General features: G+C 41.6%; 1 protein-coding gene across 1 annotated transcript in view; it reads right to left on the bottom strand.

Annotated features, from left to right (window-relative positions):
- Nucleotides 1-19628, bottom strand: part of LOC134357157 (troponin C, slow skeletal and cardiac muscles-like) — a 36413-nt gene extending 16785 nt beyond the window's left edge. Inside the window, exons 1-3 of the mRNA XM_063068456.1 lie at nucleotides 19578-19628; nucleotides 11247-11277; nucleotides 11004-11150 (exon numbers count right to left, since the gene is read on the bottom strand). Of these exons, the coding sequence (XP_062924526.1) occupies nucleotides 11004-11150; nucleotides 11247-11277; nucleotides 19578-19628 (229 nt within the window). The remainder of the gene's footprint in view (nucleotides 1-11003; nucleotides 11151-11246; nucleotides 11278-19577) is intronic.
- Between the last annotated feature and the right edge of the window lie 4111 nt (nucleotides 19629-23739).

A 23739-nucleotide genomic window follows, 5' to 3' on the forward strand; every position in this document is an offset into this window, starting at 1 on the left:
TGTATACTAAGCTAATTCAACAATATTTTGAATCAAATGAAATAGACACTGAGTACCAATCTTGCTCAGTGCATCGGATATAAAGGGATATTGTCTGCTTCAAAGTTTGACTGCTCCAACCTAACGATCTGAAATTAGCTTTGCTGATATTGTCAAAGTAATGCAGGACCATTTAGAACTGAAACCATTGTCGATTGCAGATGCTTTAGCTTTCATAAGCAGAATCAAACAGAAGGGGAGTCCATTTCAACGTGGGTGACTGAATTGAAGAGATTGTCTGAGCATTGTCAGTTCAGTAATGGCTTCATGATGCACTAGGTGATTGTTTAGTTTGTGGAATCTTACAAGAAAGCTTTTAAAAATGGCTCCTAACTAAAGTGCAACTTACATTTAAAAGAGCAGTTGAAATTGTTGTTTCAATGGTGTGATGAAAAACCAAGTTATCAGAAGATTGATGCTGATGAGAGAGATAAGAGGGGACATCCGGTAGCGCTCATGGAGTGAAGTCGCGTTCTTGACTCGCTCCATTACCTCTGAGTTTTTTTTCTCTATGGTCAGCTATACTTTAATTAATCATTAAGGCATCAATTCTTACAATACTTTGAATTAAACTGAATTCTCCGACAACTGGATGATACTTAGATCTGCTATGTCTAAGAACGGGAAAAACGGCAAGGATGGTAAACCTCCGGTTAAACCGAAAGCTACGGATCTCCCCCCGACTGAATCACCGGTGACTTTGAAAGCGATATCGGAGTTAATTCAGAGGGAAATTTCAACCTCTGTTAGGGAGATGATTCGTACGGAAATTGCAGGCCCTGTTAAAGACCTGATTCATACGGAAATCTCAACTATCTCCAGAAAATTGCCGATTCAATTGATAAGATGCAAACATTTATTGCGGAACATCAGTCGGCTATATCTGATCTTCAAAAATTCGCGCAACAAAGTGAGCTTAAGATGGGGAAAATCGAAGAAACAATTAATGTAATGAAGAAGAAACTTGACTTTTTGACTTTTAAAAACTCTGACTTGGAATCTAGAATGCGACGGCAGAATTTACGAATGATCGGGGTGAGGGAAGCTGTGGAATCTAACAACCCCATGAAGTATTTTTCTCAACTTTTAAAAGATGCATTCCCTACTGTATTTCCTGACCAACCACCGCTTCTGGATCGTGTTCACAGAATCCCATCATACTCGTCTAGGTCAGATAGACCTAGGCATGTTATCTTACGTTTTCATTACTTTCAAGACAAGGAGAGACTGTTTCGATTCGCTCGATCTAAAGGTTTTATTGATTTTTCGGATCTTAAGTTCCGATTCGTGGAAGATTTCAGTAAACCAATCTGGGACCAACGGGTTCGTTACAGATCCGTGATGTCGGAATTCTATAAGATGGACTTAAGACCAGCGCTGCTGTACCCTGCACGTCTAAGGATTCGCATGTCAGATGGAGCCCTTCGTTTTTTTGATTCTCCATAGGATGCCCAGAGTTATCTGGATCAACTTTCATCTTCAACATCTTAATTGCTTTTTTTTAATTATCTCCGTTGATCGGAGGCTGTGAATTGGTTGGTTTTAACTTTTTCGTGCCCTATTTGGGCAGAAAAGTTTATTTTTGATTTCTTAATATGGTTGCTAAACTTTCTTTTTTTAACTGCGTCATTTTTTTCTTTTCCCAGGGGACTCTGGGTGGTTACTTCCTTTTTGTCATCTTACGTATTTCCTGTGTGGCCTTAAATTTTGTAGTTTTTTAAAATTTTATTCTGTTTTGCTTTTTATAACCACTTTATGTCAATAATCTTATTTTTTCTTGTTGCTGTGTTTATTCATGGGTTTGAGGTTTATTGTGGTTTTTTTTAATATATATTTTCCGGCTTTTGTTCTGTTCTGTGTGTATTTTAATTGAGCTACCTTTTTTTTACTTTTTTACTGTTTTACAATTAGCTGATCCTTTTCATATTTATACCTTTTTTTTTAGGGAGCGTATACCGGAAGTCATGGGGGTAGTTTTAGCGCTTGCTTCTTTCTGGCGGGTCTGCTTTAGATTTTGCCTTGGGGTTTTGGGGCGGGGGGTGGTGGGAGGGGCTTCACGTTTTAGTTTGTTTCTCTTTGGGCTATATACATTATTGAAGTACTGGTTGCGTCCTTTTTCCCGGTATCTTTTGTATGTTCTGTTTCCTCTCCGGGTTTGTGGGTCGCGCCTATCGTCAATCCTCCTTGTTGTGGGTTGACTTTAAGATTTATGGAGTCTATTATTAATTTTGTCTCCTGGAATACTAACGGTCTTAATCATCCTATTAAAAGGAAAAAAGTTTTTAAAGTGTTCCAGAGACTTAAAGCACAAATTTTATTTTTACAAGAGACCCATGTACGGAGGGGGGACAGACTACGTTTTTTCAAATTCTGGAAGGGACAACAATTTCATTCGAACTCCAATGCTAAGATTCGAGGTGTCTCTATTTTTATAGATTCCTCAGTTACTTTTATACAACAGGATATTATCTCTGATCCGAATGGTAGATTTTTATTGGTTAGTGGTTTACTATTTAATAAAAAAGTAGTTTTGGTTAATGTTTATGCTCCTAATATGGATTGTCCGGAATTTTATAAATCATTGTTTGATCAGTTTCCGAATTTGAACGAGTTTTCATTGATCTGGGGCGGAGATCTTAATACCTGTTTGTCTCCAGCTTTGGACCGTTCGGCTCCTTTACGGACTTTACCTAATAAATCTGCAAATTTGATTAATTTTTTCCTTTCTGATTCTGGGTCGACGGACATTTGGCGTTTTCTGCATCCTCAGGAAAAAGATTTTTCCTTCTTTTCACATGTTCATCATTCCTATTCAAGAATTGATTATTTTTTCATTGATTCTCGTCTTATTCCTTCAGTGATTAAATGTGATTATGATTCTATAACCATTTCGGATCATGCTCCACTTAAGCTTTCTGTTAAAATTATGGCCAATATACCAAATAATAGACAATGGCGTTTTAATTCGCTGTTGCTTCAGGACTCGGACTTTGTTAATTTTATGAATGAACAGATTGAGCTTTTTTTTACAATTAACCATACAGAAGATATTTCGGTTAACACTCTTTGGGACACTTTTAAAGCCTATATTCGGGGTCAGATTATTTCGTATTCTGTTGCTTTGAGGAAGAAACAGAAGCAGGAGGAGATGGCAATTGTGGACAAGATTAAAGAAATTGATAAGAAATATGTTATGGCTCCTTCTGAGGAGTTATACAAACAAAGAACTGAACTTCAAATGGAACACAGTTTACTACTCTCGTCCTCGATTGTAAACCAATTAAAGAAAACAAGAAGTGACTTTTATGTTCACAGTGACAAAATTGGCAAGCTGTTGGCTAATCAATTGAAATCTAATTATGTTAAATCTCAAATCAATCAGATTTATAACCAAAATGATCGATTGATACTGGATCATGTGGGGATTAATCAAACCTTTTGTGATTTTTATTCTTCTTTATATCAATCAGAGTCTCCTCGAGATTCTAAATATATGAATGATTTTTTAGATAAGTTAGACTTCCCTCAGATTTCACAGGATATGTCTTCTTTATTAGATACTTCCATTACAATGGATGAGATTAAGAATGTTATTTTTTCTATGAATCTGGGGAAAGCTCCTGGCCCTGATGGGTTTACCGTTGAATTTTATAAATGTTTTGCTTCTTTATTGATTCCTTGGCTCTGTAGGGTTTTTGAGGCTTCTTTGAAACTTGGTAAACTTCCTGAATCTTTTAATAGAGCATCAATTTCTCTAATACTAAAGAAGGATAAAGACCCTGCTCAATGTGCATCTTATAGACCAATATCTTTATTAAATGTTGATTCTAAAGTTTTTTCTAAGTTATTAGCAAATAGACTAGAAAAAGTACTTCCTTCTATTATTTCGGAAGACCAAACGGGTTTTATTAAAGGTCGTTACTCTTTTTATAATATTCGTACATTGTTAAATATCGTTTATACTCCCTCACAAAATGTTCCTGAGTGTGTTATTTCTTTAGATGCCGAGAAAGCTTTTGATAGAGTAGAATGGCCTTATTTATTTAAGGTGCTTGAAATGTTTAATTTTAGCTTGAAATTTATATCCTGGATTAAACTGTTATATCATTCCCCTGTAGCCTCGGTTCGTACTAACTCTTTAAACTCACCTTTTTTTCCTCTCTTTCGTGGTACTCGACAAGGCTGTCCTCTTAGTCCCCTATTATTTGATATTGCATTAGAACCTCTTGCAATTGCTATTCGAGAATCTTCAAATATTACTGGGATAACTCAGAGATTAAAGTCCCATAAATTATCACTCTATGCTGATGATTTACTTTTATATATTTCTAATCCTGAGAAATCCATTCCTGCTGTTTTACAGTTATTAGCACAATTTGGTCTTTTCTCAGGTTATAAATTAAATCTTAGTAAGAGTGAACTTTTTCCGATTAATAAACATCTTCCCTTATATTATAAATTTCCATTTAAATTGATTAATAATTATTTTTCATATCTTGGGATTAAAATTACTTGTAAATACAAAGATTTATTTAAGACTAACTTCTTACCATTAATAGACCATATTACTCAACTTTCATCTAAATGGTTTCCCTTATATTTAACTTTGATTGGTCGTATTAATGCAGTTAAGATTTTTTTTTGCCAAAATTTTTATATGTGTTTCAGGCATTACCAATTTTCGTTCCAAAATCTTTTTTTGATAAAGTTGACTCTAAAATTTCTTCATTTATTTGGCAGAATAAGAATCCGAGACTGGGTAAAATACATTTACAGAAAGCTAAGAGAGATGGAGGTTTAGCATTACCTAACTTTAGATTCTATTATTGGGCTATTAATATTCGACATATGAAATTTTGGTTACTTGACCAGGACATACTATCTATTCCTAAATGGGTAGCATTGGAATTACAATCTGTTCAGGGTTATACACTTGGTTCTATTTTAGGCTCCTCTCTCCCTTTTGATTCGAAACGTCTTAAGCAGGTCTCTAACCCGATAGTTAAATATGCTTTGCGCATTTGGTTTCAATTCAGAAAATTTTTTGATCTTAATCAATTCGGGTTAGCGATTCCTATTTTAGGTAACATATTTTTTCCTCCCTCTTTTACGGATCGCGCTTTTCAAACTTGGAAGACTAAGGGTATTTTACGGTTTTTGGATTTATTTTTAGATGGTTCCCTTATGTCTTTTGAACAATTATCTAATAAATATAACTTATCAAGAATACATTTTTTTAGATATTTACAAGTTAGAAATTTCCTAAGTACTATACTTTCTTCCTTTCCAATGCTTCCTCCTACATATATTTTAGATTCGATAATTAACCTCAATCCATGTCAGAAAGGTGCATCGGCTATGATTTATAATATTATTATGAAACTTAGGAAAGCTCCATTTGATAAGATTAGGGTAGATTGGGAACAGGAATTGGGGCTTACCATTTCTGTGGATGATTGGGGGCAGATTTTACAATTAGTTAATACTTCCTCTATTTGTGCTAAACATTCCCTAATTCAATTTAAAGTGGTTCATAGAGCACATATGTCCAAAGATAAGTTAGCGCGTTTTTACTCGCATATTAATCCTTTCTGTGATAGATGTTCGGGGCAGATAGCCTCTTTAACTCATATGTTTTGGTCTTGCCCTACTTTGGAAACTTTTTGGAGAGATATTTTCAATATTATTTCTAAGGTATTAAATATAGATATCTCCCCTCACCCTATTACTGCTATCTTTGGACTACCTAAAATTTCTAGTAATCTTTCCCCTTCAGCCCGTAGAATGATTGCATTTCTTACTTTAATGGCGAAAAGATGTATTTTACAACATTGGAAAGAGCTTAATGCTCCAACTACCTTTTTTTGGTTTTCTCAGACGATTTTATGTTTGAATTTGGAGAAAATTAGAAGTAACCTTTTTGATTCTTCATTTAAATTTGAACAGATTTGGGGACCTTTTATTCGATATTTTCATTTAATGTAATATTTACCCTTCTTGTTTTTTTTTTCACTGTTTTTAATGGAGGTCGGGATTGATGACGTGATTTTAAGTTTAACTCTGTTTGGTTTCAAGTTAGCCCATTGCTTTGCCTTGCTTTTAGTTAGCTGCACGGTGGGTTTTTTTTTGGGGGTTTTTTTTTCTTTTTTTTTCCATTGATATATATAAAATTTAGTATACTATTATGTTATCTTGGTTTCTTATGTTTAAATTACATTGTTTGTAGTATTTTTTTTTGGTATTGATATCTTTTGGAATTTTATTATACTTTAACATTGTATTAATGTTTATATGGCTTACCTTTTTTGTATACTTACTCAATAAAAAGATTTAAAAAGAAAGAAAGAGAGAGATAAGAGAGACAAAGGAAGAAGCGTTCAAAATGTTAATGAGAGAGGAAAGAGATTAACAAAATGAGACACAGTTCCGAGTATTGACAGACCAGTTGCTTTGAACCTGAACTGTTTGAAGTTTGATGGACAGGCGATACCCCAGCAGGGGGATAAAAGGAACAGGTTTGCTAAGGCAACAGAGACACCACAAGATCACGAGATAACGAGACCCTGGAAGTGCGGTGTGCCCCCACAAGTTGGTGGAAGTTTGGAGATCTGGTCGCAGGACCGACCATAGACGCACAGGGTGAAAAGGTACTATCAGTGGGAACTTGGTGTGTGTGTCCGCCCTTGCCTGGGTGCCGGGTTCACTGCGGAAGAATGGTCGTATCCGGAACGGAGGGGTCACAGTCGGTGACCTCAGAAGACATTAAAAGGGCTCTCCCGAAGCTAACTGCGAGGAACATCAAAGGTCTGTTTGAATCAGAATTTGCATATTCGCTCTCTCTCTCTCCAACGGCACAACAGCGATTACTGCGAACTGTACTCAGCTGAACTGAACTCTGCGTCACTTGAGACTGATCATTTTACCCCTAGACTGCGATAGAGCTTGATTGATTCCTATTATCCTAGTTCTGTGTACGTGTGTTTTATCATTGCTAACCTGTTGCATTTATATCCTTACAATTAGAGTACTGTGTTACTTATTTCTTTAATAAAACTTCCTTAGTTCCAGTAATCCAGACTCCAACTAAGTGGTCCATTTCTGCTGGCTTGGCAACCCAGTTACGGGGTATGTAACAATGGATACCACAGACAGGGATGCAATTGAATTGCAGTCAGGAATGAAAGTGAACAAAATTGAAAAGTCTAAACAGAAACCGACCTGGCTGAACAAATTGCGTTACTGCTGTGGCAGGGGCTTGCATACACCAGGCCAGTTCAAATTTAAAGGCAAGACTTGCAGAAGATACAACAAAATAGGACAACAAATACAACAAAAAGTATGTTGGCCAGCCAGAACTAAATGGACTGCACAGGGAAGAGAAAAAGCTAAGAAGTCAGGTTGCAGTTTCAAAAAGAGAACTATTCTAAATGATTAGTGCAGATTAATTAGATGAAAGATCTGATAATGATGAGAGTGACACAGGTCTGTGAAGCTTTGAGATTTACAGTGTGAAAATTACAATAGACAAGCAATATAACTTATGCCAGAAATGAACAGCAAATAAATTAAAATGGAATTGGACACTGGTTCAGCTGTTTCAGTCATTAAACAAAATGAGTTCAAATGACATTTCAAAGATATTGAACTGAAGCCTGCTGATATCAAACTAAGAACTTATACTAGAGAAAAGAAAACTCCTGTGAGAATGATATTTGTAAAAGTGAAATACAACCAACAAGCCACATTGAGCCTGTATGTGGTAAAAATAGAAGGCCAGCATTGTGGGTGCGTGATAGGCTGAGACAACTACAGATGGATTGGAGATCCACCCACCATTTGCATGCCACATTCCCTACAATGAACCCAACTGAAAGTGAATTAAGAAATATTGGATGATGCCACAACTATCTGAATGCTGAACGCCATGAACTGCTGCCCATCAAAGGACAAACAGGTGTTGGTGCCAACCTCTGTGCCTCTGATTGGAAAGTAGGGGTTCAACTACAACTGTTTTTTAGGAAACATATCTGAGAAAGCTTCTAGCATGTTAATCAGGCAGTTACTTGTGAAATGTGGCTTGGTTTTAGGTTGGGAATGAGTTCAGGGAGCTTCAGAAAAGCTGCAAGCATTTTGCTTTTGTCAGTATAAAGAACCAGAATCTACTCTGCATGCATTAAAGTTTTTGCATGAACTTCAAGTGGGAGACAAAAAGCTGCTTGTAAAGATAGATGCAAAGACCAAAGCCAAAATGACAGGAGTCATTGGCGATATGAAATCAGAGGATTTGTTAGATGATATTGTGGATGAGGAAACAAAGAGGCGAGGGAGCAATAGAAAGATTAATAAGAGTATACTCTGATGAACTACAAACGTGGACTTTCCCAAGACCAAGATACATAATCTAGAAGAAGAAAAAGGTTGGTTACTGCTATTAGAGCCATTTTGGCAGTCTCAGAGCCAACTCCTGCCAACAGCACAGAGGAGACCCCTGTTTCACAGCCACAAGTCTCACCTGCCAAGGAGAGTGATTCCCCTTGCCAAGAAAGACATTATCCCACAAGGGTAAAAAATCCCCCACAGCAGTTAAATCTTTAGGGGATAATTTAAAATTTACTATGCTGTGGATGTCAGTATATAGTAGTTGTATTCTGTAGTATACAGTGTATTCTCTATCGTGTTGGAGTATATAACTAATTACAGAGGAGTGTTGTGTATTTAATATTTCAGTAACATTTGAGTAATCATATATATCAAACAATATGTATATATGTGTGTGTGTGTGTATATACACACATATATATATATACATATATATACATACATATATATATACATATATATATACATATATACACACACACATACACACACACACACATATTGTTTGAAAAAGCATTCTTGTTAATTTAAGTAATTCATTACGGGTTATATGTATAAATATATGAATTGCATATGTCATCACGCTACCATGTGATCAAAACATGCCTTGCTTAAAGTAAGCTTGAAGTTAGACCTGCATTCCAGGACTCCCATGGCTTCCTCCTTTGAATTAATTGAATGTTTTGAAGTTATATAACATGACATATTCTTTTTTATTTTTTCCAGTCAAGTTTTAGGAAATATGCAGGATTTTATTCCAGCACAGTCTAATCACTGTGTAAAGAACAGATTTTCATTAATATACTGTGCAAAGATGGAGTAGTGACCTTGTCAGCAAAAGTCTCAGGCTTATAGGCACCCTAGCTGTATGTAGAGCGGGCAGCGTAGTTTGCGGGCGGCAGAGTGAGCCGGAAGCAGAGTGAAGACCTAAGGGCTTCGGCTCACCGGGCTTAGGCGGAAGCGGGCGAGGCGAGGAAGGTTTGACATTCATTTTCTGTTGTTATTTGAGGAGAGGGGCATTATGAGTGAGAGGGCAGTTTGCTGTTCTCGGTGTCGGATGTGGGAGGCCCTGGAGTCTCCAAGCCTCCCGGACGTCTACATCTGCGCCAAGTGCATCGAGATGCAGCTCCTAAGGGACCGCGTTACGGAACTGGAGCTGCAGCTCGATGACCTTCGTCTGGTCAGGGAGAGTGAGGAGGTGATAGAGAGGAGTGGAAGGCAGGTGGTCAAGCCGGGGCCACGGGAGGCAGACAAGTGGGTCACAGTTAGGAGGGGGAAGGGGAAAAGGCAGGTGATGGGGAGTACCCCGGTGGCTGTGCCCCTTAACAACAGGTACTCCTGTTTGAGTACTGTTGGGGGGGACAGCTTACCCGGGGGAAGCGACAGTGGCCGTGCCTCCGGCACAGAGTCTGGCCCTGTAGCTCAGAAGGGTAGGGCAAGGAAGAGGAGGGCAGTTGTGATAGGGGACTCAATAGTAAGGGGGTCAGGTAGGCGATTCTGTGGACGCAGTCCAGAGACCCGGATGGTAGTTTGCCTCCCTGGTGCCAGGGTCCGGGATATTTCTGATCGTGTCCAAGATATCCTGAAGTGGGAGGGTGAGGAGCCAGAGGTCGTGGTACATATAGGTACCAATGACATAGGTAGGAAAAGGGATGAGGTCCTGAAAGGAGGATATAGGGAGCTAGGAAGGGAGTTGAGAAAAAGGACCGCAAAGGTAGTAATCTCGGGATTACTGCTTGTGCCACGTGACAGTGAGAGTAGGAATGCGATGAGGTGGATGATAAATGCGTGGCTGAGGGATTGGAGCAGGGGGCAGGGATTCAAGTTTTTGGATCATTGGGACCTCTTTTGGCGCAGGCGTGACCTGTACAAAAAGGACGGGTTACACTTGAATCCTAGGGGGACCAATATCCTGGCAGGGAGATTAGCGGGGGTATAAGATCCTAAAGGGATTGGACAGGCTAGATGCAGGAAGATTGTTCCCGATGTTGGGGAAGTCCAGAACGAGGGGTCACAGTTTGAGGATAGAGGGGAAGCCTTTTAGGACCGAGATTAGGAAAAGCTTCTTCACGCAGAGAGTGGTGAATCTGTGGAATTCTCTGCCACAGGAAACTGTTGAGGCCAGTTCATTGGCTATATTTAAGAGGAAGTTAGATATGGCCCTTGTGGCTAAGGGGATCAGGGGGTATGGAGGGAAGGCTGGGGCGGGGTTCTGAGTTGGATGATCAGCCATGATCATAATAAATGGCGGTGCAGGCTCGAAGGGCCGAATGGCCTACTCCTGCACCTATTTTCTATGTTTCTATGTTTGCACAGTACTGTATATTGTGTTTCCAGTTATAGCTAATACAAAGCTAAGTACTCTTATTTCTGATTTGCAACCATCTTCCTATTTTAACCAGTAAACAATACTATGCAAAAGTCTTAGTCACCCTAGCTACATACATATCCATAAGACACTTGCACAGTACCATATTAGGATACATAATGTTATACAGTTTTAGACTTGAGTCATAGATATTGAAATCTCATTTTAGTTTGATAAATTATTGAATGAGATGATGCAACATAATTCATAACTGTACCATCTTCATCCACTTCATCAATCATCTCCTGTAGCTCCTCTGGTGTTGGGTTTTGACCCAACATTCGCATTACTTTACCCAGCTCCTTGGTACTAATGCAGCCATCTTCAGCATCTTGCACAAAAATATCAAAAGCTGCCTTGAATTCTGTAGAAGGAAAAACAAAAAAGGCATCAGGACCATCCAATTCAACTATTACTTTGAACTGCTTTTAATTTCCTTTAACGTTTTATGACTCCTTACCATTCTTCTGTTCCTCAGTGAGCTGCTCAACCTATAGTGCAAAAACACAATGAGTTCCGTAGGTATGATTTAAAATGAAAAGTTAAAGTTAGATGTGTTACTCAAACTCTCATCATTATCGTTGTCAAGTTGACAGTCAACTCTTTTAATGTCCACTTGTTCCTTCTCCTTTTTCACACTGTCATAGATAAAATTCAGCTGCACCTATCCTCCAGGCACCCTTGTTCTTGATAATTAAAATCGAAAAATGATCCCATAATCTGAAATTTAAAATGCTTATCTTTGTGTTTAAAGTTATTAATAGCCAAGGACTAAAGAACTGTGCAGATCAACTGGCTGAAATGTTTGCTGGCATCTTTACCTCAGTCTGAGGTATCCACCTTCTCTAAGCCGGCTTCACCTATCTAAGAAGAATGTGGTGACCTACCTCAATGCTTATCCTCCAGTAGCACTTAAACCCACTGTGATTAAGTGCTTTGAGAGGTTGGTGATGAAACACATCAACTCCTACTAGAGAAACAACTTGGATCCATTCCAATTTGCCTACAGTACAACAGGTCCACAGTAAATGTCATCTCGTTAACTCTTCACTCAACCCTGGAGTATCTGGACAGCAAAGATGCATATATCATAATGCTTTTTATTGTCTACATCTTGGCATTCAATACCATCATCCCCAATAAACTAATCAATAAGCTACAAAACCTTGGCCTTGATACTTCCCTGTGCAAATGGGTCCTCGATTTCCTCACTTGCAGACCCCAATCAGGGCAGACTGGCAACAACATCTCCTCAACAATCCTCATCAGCATAGCTGCACCACAAGGCTGTGTGCTTATACCCCTGCTCTACTCGCTTCACACTTATGATTGTGCGGCTAAGCACAATTCCACTGCCATACTCAAGTCTGCTGAAGATGTAGGCTGAATCAAAGGTGGTGACAAATCTACATATAGAAGGGAGATTGAAAATCTGGCAGGTACATGCAATAACAACAACCTCTTAATATCGGCAAGACTAAGGAGTTGATTGTTGACTTCAGGAGGAGGAAAGCAGAGGTGCATGAGCCAGTCCTCATTTGAGAATGGGAGGTGAGGAGGATCAGCAATTTCAAATTCCTCGGTGTGATTCATTTGGAGGACCTGACCTGGCACCCAGCATGCGAGTACAATTATGAAGGAAGCACAGCAGCACCTCTCCTTCCTTAGGAGTTTGCGAAGATTGAACACGACATCTAGAACTATGACAAACTTCTATAGATGTGTGGTGGAAAGTATATTGACTGGCTGCATCACAGCCTGATCTGGAAACACCGATACCCTTGAATGGAAAATCCTACAAATACTAATGGATATTACCCAGTCCAACGCGGGTGAAACCCTCCCCGCCATTGAGCACATCTACACTGAACACTGTTGCAGGAAAGTAGCATCCATCATCAGGGACCTCCACCACCCAGGTCACACTCTCCTCGTGCTGCTGGCCTCAGGAAGAAGGTACAGGAGCGTCAGGACTCACACAACTGGGATCAGGAACAGTTATTACACGTCAGCCATCAGACTCTTGAACCAAAGGAGATAATTTCACTTGTACCATCACTGAAATGTCCCACAACCCATGGACTCACCTTCAAGGACTCTAGTTCTCATGTTCTCAATTTTTATTGCTTACTTATTAATTTATATTTTTTCAAGGTCGCTGCACAGGTTGATAGGATAGTTAAGAAGACCTATGGGCTGCTAGGCTTCGTTAATAGGGGGATTGAGTTCAACAGTCGAGAGGTCATGTTGCAACTCTACAAATCTCTGGTGAGACCACACTTAGAGTATTGTGTTCAGTTCTGGTCACCTCATTATAGGAAGGATGTGGAAGCTATGGAGAGGGTGCAGAGGAGATTTACCAGGATGTTGCCTGGATTGGAAAACAAGTCTTATGAGGCAAGGTTAGCAGAGCTGGGACTTTCTCTTTGGAGCGTAGAAGGATGAGAGGGGACTTGATAGAGGTCTACAAGATTATGAGAGGCATAGATAGGGTGGATAGCCAGTACCTGTTTCCCAGGGCATGAATAGCAAACACTAGAGGGCATATGTACAAAGTTAAGGGAGGGAAGTTTAGGGGAGATATCAGGGGTAAGTTTTTTTACAGAGGGTTGTGGGTGCCTGGAATAACTTGCCAGGGATGGTGGTGGAGGCTAAAACATTAGGGGTATTTAAGAGCCTCTTGGACAGGCACATGGATGAAAGAAAAATAAAGGGTTATGGGGTAGTGTGGGTTTAGTATGATTTTCTAAGGAATATATGGGTCAGCACAATATTGAGGGCCGAAGGGCCTGTACTGTGCTGTAGTATTCTAGTGTTTCGTGTCTAATGTGGGGATATGTAAATGGTGTAGGCAGCAGGAATTAGTGTTTGGTTGTTTTTGATTTGCTTTTCAGCTAGTTTGGCACAACACTGGGCTGAATAGCCTGTTCCCGTGCTATTCTATGTTCCATTATAATAGTTCTAGTGTTTTCTCTTTACATTTCTGCCATCTCTATCATTTCAGTTTACTGATTTTCTTGTGATTTCTTGTCAAGTTGTATACTGTCTCGGTTTCCTTTATGAAATACGGGATTCACTGGTGTGTTCAGAATTTATTGAACATCCGTCACTCACCTCAATAAGCAAATGCTTTGAGAGGCTGGTCGAGGACTACATCTGCAGCTTGCTACCACCCACACTGGACCCCCTACAATTCACCTACGGACACAACCGATCGACAGATGATGCAATAGCCACGGCTCTACACATCGTCCTTATACATATAGAGAAGAAAGGTGCTTATGTGAGAATGCTGTTCTTGGACTACAGTTCAGCATTCAACACCATAAATCCCTCCAGGCTCGACAAGAAGCTCAGAGACTTCGGCCTTCACCCTGCCTTGTGTAGCTGGATCCTGGACTTCCTGTCACCTTGCCGGCAGGTGATAAGAGTGGGCTCCCTCACTTCTGCCCCTCAGACCCTCAGGGCTGTGCCCTAAGCCCCATCCTTTACTCTCTGTATACCCATGACTGTCACCCACAGCTCCAATCTGCTAATTAAATTTGCTGACAGCACTACACTGATTGGCCTAATGTCAAATAATAATGAGGCATCCTGCAGAGAAGAAATCATCAGCCTGACAAGAAAACAACCTCTCCCTCAATGTTACAAAAACAAAGGAGCTGGTTGTGGAGCACGGGAGGAATGGAGACAGGCTAATCTCTATTGACATCAATAGATCTGGGGTTGAGAGGGTGAACAGCTTTAAGTTCCTCGGCATAAACATCACCGAGGATTTCACATGTTCTGTACATACCGGCTGTGTGGTGAAAAAAGCACAACAGTGCCTCTTTAATCTCAGACAGTTGAAGAAGTTTGGCATCAGTCCCCAAATCCTAAGAACTTTCTATAGGGTCACAATTGAGAGCATCCTGACTGGCTGCTTCACTGCCTGGTATGGGAACTGTACCTCCCTCAATCACAGGACTCTGCAGAGAGTGGTGCGGACAGCCCAGCGCATCGGTAGATGTGAACTTCCACGTGATTCAGGACATTTACAAAGACAGGTGTGTAAAAAGGGCTTTAAGGATCACTGGGGACCCTAGTCACCCCAACCACAATCTATTCCAGCTGCTACCATCCAGGAGACTGTACCGCAGCATAAAAGCCAGGACCAACAGGCTCCAGGACCGCATCTTCCACCAGGCCATCAGACTGATTAATTCATGCTGATACAATTGTATTTCTGTGTTATATTGATTCTTCTGTTGTACATACTATTTATTATAAATTACTATAAATTGCACATTTAGATGGAGATGCAACGTAAAGATTTTTTTCCTCATGTATATAAAGGAGGAAGGATGAGAAGATGGTGGCGTTACGCAGCTCGCAGCGGCCACTCCGGTGGTGATGTCTATTATTTGTCAGGTAGGGTGCCGTGCACAATCCTGATTTGATGGAGACGGACGTGAGAGCACGGAGGAACATCTGGTGAAACTTCTGAAATGCCTGTTTCGCTGCCGCTGCTACTGTGTGATCCAGAATCTCCGAAGGGGAAGGCCCCGAGTCCTCGGGTTTGCTTGTTGCTCAGTGGCCAGGGCAGGGTCGAAGCGCTCAGCAGAGATGATGCTCGGAGGGCTGTGTTGGAGGGGCTGGTTGGAGGCTCGAAGTTTTCGGACGAACTCAGAGTCGGCTGCGGTCGGGTGCTTCCAGGGTGCTGCATCGGCAAGTTTGCGGCGCTTGAAGGTTCATGGCAGGGAGAGTTTCTCCCTTCTACCGTCTGCGTGAGATGATGGGCTATCGGGACTTGAGACTTTTTTTTACCATGCCCATGGTCTGCTCTTATCAAATTACGGTATTGCTTTGCATTGTTGTAACTATACTGTATAATTATGTGGTTTTGTCAGTTTTAGTCTTGGTTTGTCCTGTGTTTTCTTGTGATATCTTTCTGGAGGAACGTTGTATCATTTTTTAATGCATGCATTTCTAAATGACAATAAACGAGGATTGAGTGTCCTCATAATCTAATCTAATCTGAAAAATGGAAGTAATAAGGTCAATCCAATTCAATTGAGAAGTTGCCATTGAGCTGGCCATAGTTGATGTGATAGATTCTCATTCAGTATAAATAGTGGGAAGTTACAAGTTTACACCCAGCGACTATGAAGAAAAGGCCATTTGCTTCCAACTCAGTATAAAGTATGATTCATTTTGGAAGGTGCTGTTGAATAAGTTTTAATACATTACTGCAGTGTATTTCCTTGGCTATAAATCCTGTAGCCATGTTCTGTGAATGCAATGAATATGTAAAGTGCAGATCAGATGGGCAGCTTTGTCCTGGATGACGTAAAGCTTACTGATATTTTATGGAAAGATGAAATTAGAGTATTTCATCACACTCCTGATTACGAGTGACCTCCACATTATGGTTGTTCAGGTTTTGGAAATTCATCTGAGCAAATTTCACAGATCGCACTATAATATTTTGAAAAAATCATATACACTCAAGGAATTAATATGAAAAAACTAAATAAATGTTTATTTGCATTTCATGTTTTTGGCATATGAGCAGATGATACAGCTGGGCAATATGGGAAACTGAGAATAGACTGTTTTCTGGGAAGACATTACCCCACCCACCGTCACAATGTGAGAGCCTTTGCAGATGCTGGAAATATACGGGGAGTGTGGAAATACACGGGGAGTTTGGAAATACACGAGGAGTGCGGAAATGCACGGGGAGTGCGGAAATACACGGGGAGTGCGGAAATACACGGGGAGTGTGGAAATACACGGTGAGTACGGAAATACACGGGGAGTACGGAAGTACACGGGGAGTGTGGAAGTACACGGGGACCGTGGAAATACACGGGGAGTACGGAAATACACAGGGAGTACGGAAGACAGTATCTGGCAGGGGACATCCTGCTTCTGATTGCACTCAGCGCTGGTTCAGCTAGGCTTCTCTCCTCAGGGACCTCACCACCGGCATCCCCATCCCACCCAGGATATTGAGAGCAGGGGACCCTGCAATGATAATGCTGTTGAACAACAAAGGTACATGGTTAGATTCTCTCTTACTGGAGATGATCCTTGTCTGGTATGTTTGTAGCACAAGTGTTAATTGTCTCTTATCAGCTCATACCCAATTGCTGTTGGATCCTGTTCCATTGTGGGGCTTTGTCAAGAACATTCCTCCAATGACATCCTGGGCTGAAATAATTGACCATCACCTCTGCACTAAATATAATTCCGCTAGTATAAAGTTGTCCTCTATTGACATTAATTTTACAATGTCTAGATGAAGCAATTTTGGTCAAATATTATCTAACTAAGAGGGCATTCTTTGCCTCTGGAATTCAATTTGTTCATATTTAAGTCTCCTGGTGAAATCCAACTGAACCAGTGAGTGATGAATCATTAGTGTATAAATACCATCTGTTAGCTCTGTTGAATGATATTTTCCAGTACTTGCTAATGGCTGAGAGCTGACCGAGGGAACTTAATTCGATACAGCGGATTTGCCTTTTTTGTGGAAAGGATGTACACTCAGTGGCCTGATAAAGTGTAAGGTGGCCACTGAGTGTATGCTCATGGCCTTCTGCTGCTGTAGCCCATCCAATTCAAGGCCACCATTCGGAGATGCTCTTCTGCACACCATAGTCTTAATGCCAGCTTATGAGTTCCAGTTGAGCTTTGTCTTTTTGTGTGTTTCCCCCAGCTGTCAGTCTGTGGTTTGGTATTGCCATGCGCTCCTGTTCTACTCCGGCCCCTGTGTTACTGAGTACTCCATCTCTCATCTGCTTCTCATTATTATTCAACGACATTTTGATTTTTTTCTAAGTCCCTTGCTGAACACGCAGAGTTCCCCAGCCAGTGGAGGCACCAGAGATTTTTTCTTGCTGGTGCTGCAGTGGGGCTGAATTATTCAGTGATGGTGCTGAGGGATGTACCCTATGGTAATATGTATTCGCAAGGCCAGACGCATGGCGTTCAAAAGTCAGTTTCAAGCATTATGTGTCTACTATAAATGCCTCTGTTGATTCACAAGCAACAGCAATTGATATATATAATATAGAAGTGAACTGTGACAGTGTCAACAGCTCAGAGACAACCCGGGCTACACGGAGCATAAACAAACAAACCAACAGAGCATCCGACCCACAACGCACAATGTGAATCACGCACCAAACCCGCAATCTGCGATTAACGTGTGCTTTTCAACTGAAAACCACGACACTAACCCACAATGTCCACTGTTATTCACATTACACAGACAGACAATGCCAAAAGATACACCGTTATTAAAGTCAAATAAGGCAAGCAACAGCTGCAAGGCTTTACCAGGAGTTGGACAAATCATACTCTGACCATGCAATACCTCAATTAATTTGGCTACTGAATTTAAAACAAAAATAACAGAATAACCACTTGGAAGTCTAAGCAAAACCAATAGGCTTAATAGCAGTAAATGTAATATTTTAGGATTTGCAGGAAGCATAATAATAATCTTGGCCCAATTTTTTAAAAAAAATCAACTGCACTCACCATTGATGTTTTCAGAGAAGCACAATCCATCTGTTGTTGTGATTGGTGGTGAAAGCATCAATGATTTTTCTGGATGTCAAATGCTTTGGTACTCCGGCTGTTTATGGCCAACAAGGCCAAGTTGCCGATCCGAGCACCTTAGGTGCCATTCTTAGTCTGGATTGATCACAAGAATCTGGAATACATCCGTACGGCCAAGCGTCTCAATCCCGTCAAGCTCGTTGGTCCCTGTTTTTCTCAAGATTCAGTTTTACTGTCCTTCCGCCCCGGTTTCAAGAATGGAAAACCTGATGCCCTCTCCCGAAGATTTCCTTCCTCTGAGACCCCTGAGGTACCTGATGTCATCCCCCCTGCTCACTGTCTCGTGGGTGTAGCGTAATGGGACATTGAAGCCATGGTGCAAACCGCTGAACAGAGTGAGGCAGCCCCTGGTCTAAGCCCCACTGACCGTGATTATGTTCCCAGCTCTGTCCGCTCACAGGTATTGCAGTGGGGTCATTCCTCCCGGTTATCCTGTCACCCTGGAACCAAGCCTACTCAGGCCTTCATCAGTCAGCGGTTCTGGTGGCCCTCCATGGGAGATGACATCCACAACTTCGTCTCAACCTGCTGGTCTGTTACAACCCCTGTCTATCCCCAAGAGACCCTGGTCCCACATTGCCCTGGATTTTATCACCGGTCTTCCCCCATCAGACGGTAACACCACCATTCTCACAGTAGTTATCATTTCTCCAAGTCTGTACGCTTCATTCCTTTACCTAAACTCCCCTTGACCAAAGAAACAGCCAAATTACTTGTACTGCATTTTTTTAAATTACATGGTTTACCTGTAGATGTTGTGTCAGACAGGATCCCTCAATTCACATCCAACTTCTGGAGGGCATTCTGTAATCTTCTGAGTGCCTCTGTGAATCTGTCTTCAGGATTGCACCCACAGACCAATGGCCAGACCGAGCGGGCCAACCATCAGCTGGAGACAATTATTGCGGTGTCTGGTCTCCCAGAGCCCCTCTGCATGTAGTCAGCACTGTTTCCTGCCCGGGAGGAGGAGGTTGGCATTCCATCTGCCGAGGCATTCAGCTGCCATTGTCAGCGGACGTGGAGGCACATTCGCTCTGCCCTTCTCCGTGCCTCTGCTAGGATCAAGCGTCAAGCTGACCGCCATTGCTCCAAGGCCCCACCTTACCGCCAGGGACAACGTGTGTGGCTTTCAACCCGAGACCTGCCCCTCCAGGTGAATTCCCGCAAGCTTGCCTCTCACTTCATCGGCCCCTTTCCCATTGCTAAACTCATCAGCCCTACTGTCGTCCATCTCAAGCTCCCCTCCACTCTCAGCCATATTCATCCCACCTTCCATGTGTCCCGCATCAAGCCTTTCATGAGCCACCCCCTGTGTCCCGTCCCCAAACCCCCACTCCCCATGGCTCATCGATGGGTCAGAGGCCTTCACGGTGCATTTTCTGCTGGATGTTCGTCTCCGGGGCTGTGGCCTCCAGTCCCTTGTGGACTGGGAGGGCTACAGTCCTGAGGAGAGGTGCTGAGTCCCCGCCTGTAACATCCTGGACCCCTCTCTCAACAGGGACTTCCATCGCCAGCACCCAGCTCTGCTTGCCGTGACGCCAGGAGGCGTCTGTGGGGGTGGGGGTGGGGGGGGGTTACTGACTGTACCTCCAATTGAACTCTGTCTTTTTGTGTGTTTCCCCCTAGCCGTCAGTCTGTGGTTTTGTATTGCCATGTGCTCTTGTTTGTTTTCATGCCCCATGTGCTCTTGTTCCCACTCCTGCTCTACTCCGGCCCCTGTATTACTGAGTGCTCCGTCTCTCATCTGCTCCTCATTATTACCTGTATTGCTGCCACCTGTGTCTCATTGTGCTCCACCTATCATCTGCCTCTCTGTTTATTGCTCAGTGTGGTTCAGTCCTGTGTTTTCAACTGTTTGTTGCCAGATTGTGCCAGTGAATTTTCCTGAGTTTTTCCGACATTCATATCTGTACTCTGTCCCTCTGAATATCGACTCTGCCTGTTTCCTGATTCGGGTCTTTGGATTTCTGTGGATGTTTTGATCTCTGCCTGAACTTTGACACTGACTTTGTTTGCACCTTGGGATTTGTTACTCAATTAATGTCACTGTGTGCACAGTACTGGGTCTGCGATTAGATCCCTGCTCCAGTGGCCTGACACCACCTATAAGTTTGAACCAGCCTGGCCACTCCTCTTCTGACCTCCCTCATTGTCACCCACAAAACTGCCACTCACTGGATTTTGTTTCTTTGTGGGGTTTTTTTGCACCATTCTCTGTAAACTCTGGAGGCGGTTGTGCATAAAAATCCCAGGAGATCAGCAATGTTTGAGATACTCAAACCACCCTTCTGGTACACCAATGATTCCACAGTCAAAGCCACTTAGATCACATTTCTTCCCCATTCTGATATTTGGCCTGAACAACAATTGACCATGTCTGCATGCTTTAATGCATTGAGTTGCTGCCACCTGATTGGCTGATGAGATATTTGCATTAATGAGCATGTGTACAGGTATACGTAACAACGTGGGCTCTGAGTGCATTTGGGCACGTTTCCACATTGTCAGCATGAATACCCGGAAGCAAAGCACATCATTTAACAAGAGTATTTAGCACTGTAGCCAGGATACTGGCTGATCCCATAGCTTCTGCGATGTAAGATCACTCATCCATTTCCTGATAATCACATGCAGCAAAAGTTAGAGATTGGCAGGTATGATGCTGTGGGCATCTCCAAGTTGTGGCTGAATGAAAATCATAGCTGGGAGTTTAACATCCAAGAATACACATTGTATTGAAAGGACAGGCATGTAGGCAGTGGGGGTGAAGTAGCTCCAACGGTTAAAAAATGAAATCAATTCCTTAGAAATAGGAGACAATGTATCAAAAGATATAAAATCCTAGTGGGTAGAGTTAAGAAATGACAAGAGTAAAAAGACCCTGATGGGAGTTACATACAGGCCTCTGAGGATATTGGCTACAAATTACAATGAGAAACAGAAAGGGCATGTAAAAGGGGCAATGTTGTGATAATCATGGGGGATTTCAATATGCAGCTCGGTTAGGAAAATCCAGTTGGTGATGGATCCCAAGACAGGGAATTTCACAAGTAAGGAAATTATAGTCCAGTTAGCCAGACTTCACTTGATGTTGGGGTGAGGTTTCGGGGTACTTGGAGGCACATGATAATATGGGGCAAAGTCAGCATGGTTTCCTTAAAGGAAAATGTTGCCTGACAGATCTGTTGTAATTCTTTGAGGAAATAACAGGTAGGATAGACAAGGGAGAGTTGGTGGATCTTTATTTGGATTTTCAGAGGGCCTTTGACAAAGTACTGCACATGAGGCTGCTTAACAAAATAAGAGCCCGTGGTATTATAGGAAGGGTATTAGAATGGATAGAAGTTTGGCTGACTGACAGGGGGCAAAGAGTAGGAATAAAGGAGGCCTTTTCTGATTGGCTGCAGTGACTATTAGTGTACTGCAGGACTGCTTCTTCACGTTGTACGTCAATGATTTGGATGAAGAAATTGATAGCTCTGTGGACAGATTTGTAGATACAAAGATGGGTGGAAAGGCAGGTAGTGTTGTGGAGGTTAGGCTACGTTCACACTACGCCGAATAATTTTGAAAACAAAGCCTCTTCTCTTTGTTTTGACCCTCTGTCCACATTGAAACAGCGTTTTCATCCCCTGAAAACGGAGCTTTTCTAAAACACTCTCCAGAGTGTGTAAATTTGAAAACGATTGCTGCGCGTTGTAGTGTGGACCGGGTAAATGGAGGTATTTAAAAACGCTGTCATGACAACACAACAACAATGCTTTTCCTGCTTCTGCTCGGTACTGCACAAGCACTGCCGGATGGCTGTTATAACACACAGTTGGTGTGAACGGCGAGAGAGTTAAATTGTAAAGTGAGTTTTTTTGACTAGATCCCCTAAACTGATTGGATTGAGTCTATCTTTAAAAATATTGTCAGAAATACTGTGCAGGTCTGGCGGCAGAAGATTCCACTCTCTTGTTGATCTTGGGTAGAGGACGGCTTCATGTGTGTGTTATTTACTTTATTGTCTACGTTAATAGCTTGTTTGAGTTAAACATCTCCATGTTCTTCACTGCTTTGCTGACTTTGTAGTCATTTGTAACTCGTAGAAACAGCTCGACTTCATTGTCTGTCTAAATGAAGAAGTCCGGTTTGCTTTTTCCAGTGGAGGTTTTCTTTGAATTCCTCGAAGACATTGTTGAAAACTTTCTTTCGCTGTTGTTGTTGGTACTCTAGTTTTTGACCAATGGAAATAGCACAACACCACCGCAGAAATGTAAATATTATACCGTTTCCTCTTTGCTTGTTTCCTGTAGATGTGTCTGCACATGCCCAGTAGGAGTAGATTCACCCAAATATCCATTTTAATGTGGACAGATATTTTGAAAAATGCCTAGTGTGGACGCATGTCATTTTTACTGGAAACCAGCGTTTTCAAAATTATCTGGTCTAGTGTGGATATAGCCATTGGGGAAATGGGCAAAGAAGTGGCAGATGGAATATGATGTAGGGAAGTATATGCTTATGCACTTTGGTAGAAGGAATAAAGGCTTGGACTGTTTTTGTAAGTGGGGAGAAAATGTAAAAATCACAGTTGCTGAGGAACTTGGAGTCATTGTGCAAAATTTCCTAAAGGTTAACTTGAAGGTTGAGTCAGTGAGTAAGGCAAGTGCAATGTTAGCCTTCATTTCAAGAGGACTAAAATAGAAAAGAAAGGATGTATTACTGAGCTTTATAAGGCATTGGTTAGACACGCTTGGGGTATTGTGAGCAGTTTTGGTTCCCTTTTGTAAGAAAAGATGTTCTAGTATTGGAGAGAGTCCAAAGGAGACCAAATCCTGGAATCAAAGGGTTAACATATGTATGAGGAGTGCTTGATGGCTTGACCCTGTTTGCTAGAGTTTAGAAGAATTGTTGGGGTGGGGGGGAAACCTCATTGAATCCTATTCAATATTGAAAAGTCTGGATAAAGTGGATGTGGATAGGATGTTTCCGGTAGTGGGGGAGAAGCAGACCAGAGTGCACAGCCTCAGAATTGAGGGATGTCCATTTAGAACAGTAATGAGGAAGATTTCTTTAGCTAGAAGGTGGTGAATCTGGGATTCTTTGCCAGCGATGGCTGTGCAGGCCAAATCATTGGGTATATTTAAGGTGGAGGTTGATAAGTTCTTGATTAATCAGGGCATCAAAGTTATGGGGAGAAGGCAGGCAAATGGGGTTGAGAGGGATAATGAATCAACTGTGACAGAATGGCAGAGCAGACTTGATGGGCTGAATGGCCCAATTCATCTCCGAGATGTTATGGTCTAAACAAATTGGCTAAAGACTATGTCACTTACATGATCTGCATCTTGGGAGGA

Source organism: Mobula hypostoma, chromosome 15, assembly GCF_963921235.1.
Source record: "Mobula hypostoma chromosome 15, sMobHyp1.1, whole genome shotgun sequence".
NCBI lineage: Eukaryota > Metazoa > Chordata > Chondrichthyes > Myliobatiformes > Myliobatidae > Mobula > Mobula hypostoma.